Below are 6000 nucleotides of genomic sequence, written 5' to 3' on the forward strand. Positions count from 1 at the left end.
ATCCGATTTTACTCATTAGGATGGACGGTAACCATGGGTTACGGTTTCATGGGTTGTCGACGCTGGCAAAATGATTAAAAGATATCAAATTTCTTAATAAAGTAAAAAAAGTAAATTTTCAAAATGACGTCATCAAATTTCAAGTTCACTCGAGCGTATTTCACCTATCCTTTGCCAATTTACACCCAGATTTCAATATGTTGTAGCTTATTAAATGATATTTCATTAATATAATTACAACATTTTGATTGGATGACGGCATCACCTCGTAAAAATGGATTGAAAGTAATATTGTCAAATTTGACCAGTTTACGTGTTATCTCTATGGGAGAGCAGTTTTTCTGGCAGTGACAATTGACATGACTCTCTTTTTCGAGCACTAGCTCACTTATGCTTCGGTGAATTTCTCCCAGATTTTAGTATGTTGTAGCTGAGACTTTGAGATATCGTAAGTGTGCCCTCCATTTTTTTCATACGATGTCGGCATCACGTCGAAAAACTTGGTTGAAAATGGCACGAGGCTTCGATGCAGCGTCATTTTGCTTAATACACAGGGCCTATGGAGAATGAAATAGGTCATTGCGTAGCGCATCCAACTCGTAATCCTAAGGTCCCTGGTTCGAGGCTCACCCCTGCCAATATTTTTTTTTTTAACACTTTTTTTCTTCTTTTTCTTTAGACAATCTTAATCTCCCTTTCCTTACTTTATCTTTTTCTGATTTTTTTATGCTTCTCCTTCAAATTTCTATAAAATAACAAATTTTCCTTTATTTTTCTTTCTTTCTACTACTTTCTGTGCAATAGATGAACAAGAACAATGGCTATCAATCCCATATTTTGCACATGTTTAGTACATGTCACGTACATTATTTCATAAAATAACAACTACTTGATCGGACACCATCTTGGGTATGTAAATTAGGGTCAAATGTTATAAATGTTTCATCCTGTATCTTGGTGAATACATGTCCTATCTTTCCCATATTTTGCACACGCAAAGACCATGTTACAAGAATCATTTCATAAAATAATCACTTCTTGCTTAGACGCTATCTTGGGTGTGCAAAGTGAGGTCAAAGGTCAAATATACTTCATTCTGTATTTCCGTTAGTGTATACGGAATTCGGTACCAAAGATGGCAGGTCTCACTCCCTTTTCTAAATGAGAATCCAAACATCACACGGCCAATGTCTCTTAACAAGGATGAAACCTATATGGTCATGCCTATTGCGATCAGAACTCGAATCATTGATTTAAAAAAAAAATTGGATCACCTAATTTGTCAGTCTTGACAAATTCCGAGTCTACTTTTTCATTTGTCCCTTTTCCCTTCTTCTTCCTCCTCTCTTTCATTCTCTTAGGCTGTTATCAGACACACCGATTTATCATAATCCATGTCATATCGACATACAACATAATTATGTGAGACCATTTTCACACATTAGTTATCGCTCATCACATATGGATATACGGTGCATTCATTCTTCATACAATGTGACATGTTAGCCACATTCAAGCACAGGAGTTATTGCTTTGCATCGTGATGCAAAAATTGATATTATTTGCCACTGTTTACACATGGCAAAAAGAAAAAAAAAAAATTCACTCAGCTGCAAAGGAAGGGCTTTGAATATCAACACTGTGCATGATGAGAGCATGCCCCATGCACCCAACTGAGTGGAACTAATGTGCGAACTGTATTTATATGGGATTATAAATATCAATGGTATCTTTGTGAACCTTTCATGTAGGGCAAATTGTTGTAACTTGTAACAATTTGCCCTTTTGCATGAATTTTCCCAAAAAAAAAAACCAACAAAACAAAATAAAGCTGGACTGATTTTTGCATTGCGATGAGTATTCCTAGAGTTAACAGCACGTGTGTCCACAAATAAGAATTGATTTTTTGCATCAAATCGAAAAACAAATTTTTTTAAAAATGCTAATTTTGGGTAAGTGTGAACAAGACTTTTTCCTCCACACTCTTATTCTCTTTTTATTGCTTTCATTACAATCTAACACTGACAAAGTTTTGTCTGCTTTTACATAACATTAGTCGATGAAATCAGAAAACAATAACTGTATCTAGGAGGAAAAACAATATTTTTTTTTAAATTCCTGGCTTCCTCGTCCTCCTTCCCACCTGTCCCTGAAGAGATTTGACCTTTGACATGACCTATCAACTTCTCAAGAGTATTTCTCAAGAAAGATTGCTGACTGAATGCAGCTGCTCATAAATGGCCTAACAAATGGAGGTCCATGACCTGAAATGATTTATGCTAACTTACTTCCAAAAAGTCAGCTTTCATTTTACCTTATATGTACATTAGCCAATTCTATTCTGCACTCTTCAAACCAGGTTCCACCTCCCTGGTTCAAACCCAGCTCAAATACCCCTTTCTCATCCTTCCTGTGTTCTAAGCTGGACACTAATGATGGGTCTTGGAATGACAAGCACCATCTGTCAATTTCTTACTATTATTGGAAGATTTATTCACACTGCAAGAAGTAAACAATCTCTTTTCCCTGGTGAAAGGAACTTGTTCCCCTTTTGGGGGATATGACTATGGTTGCTAGGGTTATTCACCTCTGAACTATCAGGAGAAAGTTGTAAATTAATAAAACCCTACTCTTGAGATTTCTTTCAAGTGTAGAAACTTCATTACTTTATAGAAGGTGATGTATGTTAAATGAAGTCACTTCCTATGCAGTACACTTCCACATCTCTGGTTATTTTCAACAAGCTGAATGAAAGGGGACATTTCATTTGAACAAGCCTAAATCAGCTGAAAACACTCCATACTGCAACATGAGACTTCAAAAATATCCTAGGCATTCACAAAATCAAGGTCATTAGAACTTTGACAAGTCAGCTGCTGGAAGAAGAGACTTGATATGAGGACCAAGTTGAAAGCAGCCCGCTCTGAAAGGTGAGATGTCATTCAGCAAAAGACTACAGGTTATTTGGGCATGGTGCCAGTTGAGAATTCCATGGAAATTTCTGGATCAATTATTCTGGAGTGGCTCTTGTCAATGAGATGTAGGAGAAATAGAACTGTCACATTCTGATAACATTCAATCACCCACGTATCATCTTTCTTGAACTGCTCTGGTATTTATGTCATGTGACTTTTTATTTCTTCCAATAGAACATGACAAAAGCCTCATTTGGAAGTACCAGGGCCCTGAATGCTTACTATTCAAACTTATTTTCCTTTTTTCCAAGTGTGACCTCAGTATACTGAAAAAGAATAGTCTTGATTTCAGAGGCATGAGAATTTATCTCCCATTTTAGTTATCCATGCAAACAGTAAAGAAAAGAACAAAGAGAAACTAAAAGTTATTTCTATCAAATATCACCCAGTTATCTATCATGGCATTCGATTAGCATCCCAAATTCATTATCTCGATTAACCCATTGAAAACTAGTCCCAAGTACACCCTATACTCAGGCAGATGTCTATAGATGGAATATGTGTGTTATGTGTTAGTGACAGTGACACTGCCTGTGGACCTGGAGTCAAACAAAATATCATTTCTCATAAAAACCTAACTCTACATTTCTCTATGTTAAAGATACGCTACCTGTAGCAAACTAGCTTGGGTGTCAAATAATAACATTGCTCAAATTTTCCATCAGACATATCATCCAACGTCTCAATGAAAAACTGATGAGGCTGGAGGATGGTTTGAGGGTTTTATGGCAAACATTCTGAGCAAAGCAAAGTTAAGTTGTTTTTTTCAGGGAAGAGTACCGGATGAGTTGAAAATTTATCACACTGAATAAAAAAAAAAATTAAAAGAAGATAACCAGACATTAGGTGATATGATTTAGGCCTACATGATATGATGCAAACTAAACCTGTAGGCTAATGAGTCACTTCACAGAAATTTAGATCAATGGTCTCAAGCAGCAGTGTAAGAAACAGGGTCTGCTCTACCAGACTAGCACACCTGAATATAGCCGAAATCCCAGATTGAGGGTTAAAGATGAGAGAAAGAATAGGTCAGTCTGTAATCAGAAACAGATTTCTGACATGGAACAATTTAATATATGATTCTACCCCTCGCTACTCCATTATTCCTTCCAAACTATAATCCACTGATCATATTTTCACTTACTGTGGTACATACTAGTCATATTATACTGTAAAAGTGGATATTTTTGCGCAAATAATTTTTCGCGCTTGGCCGGGTAAGAAGAGTTTCGCATGTTTCTAATTCTGTGGAATCAAGTCATCAACTTATACTGGAACCTATGGCACACAAAAATATTCCCGTGGTTTTATTTTCGCGCTAGCTTCTGGTTGCGCAAAATGCTTGAAAATTTCAACACCACGAAAATTTTCCACTTTTACTGCAGCCAAACAATTGAAAAGTGAATGTTATAAAAACAAAACAAGGTCTGTAAAAGTGGAGAAGGGGTGAGGTGCAGCAGCATATCAGCCATCCCCCCCCCCCAAAAAAAAAAAAAGATTTGATGGCCCCTGTAAAATGTATTTTATATCACTATGGGACTGTGTTACTGCAACCATTTTCATTAGAACTACATTGTATGTCTTACTACCCTTTTCAGTAAAGTGGGCTTACAAAATTTTTCATGTTCGCTACTGAAATGTTCAAATGATTCATTTTCCTGATAAAGCACTGGGTTAATGGCTGTCTGAGAGAGGTAAATGAGGGTGGAGTTGGGGTCTAAGACTTACGTGACGATGCATGTTAGAATGGTGAGCAGACCAGTGCTGAGCGGTAGCCAAGACAGCCCACCTAGCAACGGGCGACTCTTCATCTCGCTTTTCTTTGGCATCTTGGAGTCTCTACTATACCAGTCTATTTCCGTCTTGGTAGAATGGCAGGTGAAGCAGTGCAGATAGTATCGGTGGGTGCTCCCCTGAGATGGGATATTTCACCAGTCTCTACATGTCTTCATATTGCCAAAGGTGTATTCCAGTCACAATAAAGTGAAGCCAAGATAGTCTGCAGAGGAATAACAAACATGTCACAAAAGTATGAAAGCACGTTCACTCAGCTGTGGCCACGCACTGAAGCTGATTCAGTTTGTGTCCATTGTAAAGATGGCAGTGACAAGATGACATAACTTTCCAAACTATTAGCGTAAACTCTCAAGCTATCCACGGACATGACAAAAGACAGAGGATGGGATTATATCAACATAATCAATCAAGAAGTATGGCCTGCCAGGCAGAGCAAACAATACTCATACAAGCAAGAGAGCAGTTTTCTGAAAGGTTAGAATTGAAATGTTTTTGGCTACATATAAACAAGCTTTTATATCCTAATGTATGGCATCAAGGATTTCAAAGACAACACCTTACAAGAACAATTGCAGGGAAAACCATTCTGGAGTTCAGACAAAGTATGTGCAGTCCTTATTCATGCAACATAGAGATGTATATTAAAGTGGAAAATCAGTCTAATAAATCGGAGGTCTCGGGTTCAAATCCCGATGGAATCCCATTTTCTTTGCTCAATTTTCCACTAATAAATAATATTCATTTCTGGTCAGTTTTTCTGTTTGCGTTTTTAACATAAAGATTTGCAAGAATTTTTAAATCCTTGAAAGCTCTTTGATATCAGATAGGCTACTGAACACAATAAAGATACCAAATGATAGATAGAAGATGGAGAAATAATTGAATTTTCACTGAAATATTCATACATGTATAAAGAGAACACAAGAAAAAAGAATTCTTTCAAGAACATCACACAAGGTAGAACAAATTATAAATGACATTGATATTACAACATCCATTAAAGTGGATATCAGTTAGTTACAAAAAAAACAAACAAACATTTATCTGTCAAATAACAGATGAATATAAACTTTCAAACAGTTCAAACAGAAACAGTTACTCAAACAACACATTTCATTGGCTTCTGAATTTATAACTTGGGCAAAGTCAAAGAAATAAAAAAGAGAAAGTGATCAACAGCACCACTGTAAAGAAAAAAACAATGATATCTTCACCTCATTTCATT

General features: G+C 36.5%; 1 protein-coding gene across 1 annotated transcript in view; it reads right to left on the minus strand.

Moving 5' to 3' along the window:
* LOC140235950 (DNA damage-regulated autophagy modulator protein 2-like) overlaps positions 1-4922 on the minus strand; it is a 58841-nt gene extending 53919 nt beyond the window's left edge. Inside the window, exon 1 of the mRNA XM_072315944.1 lies at positions 4707-4922. Coding sequence (XP_072172045.1) covers positions 4707-4807 — 101 coding nt within the window. The 5' untranslated portion in view covers positions 4808-4922. The remainder of the gene's footprint in view (positions 1-4706) is intronic.
* Positions 4923-6000: the final 1078 nt, after the last annotated feature.

Source organism: Diadema setosum, chromosome 12 (assembly GCF_964275005.1).
Source record: "Diadema setosum chromosome 12, eeDiaSeto1, whole genome shotgun sequence".
In the NCBI taxonomy this organism is placed as follows: Eukaryota; Metazoa; Echinodermata; class Echinoidea; order Diadematoida; family Diadematidae; genus Diadema; species Diadema setosum.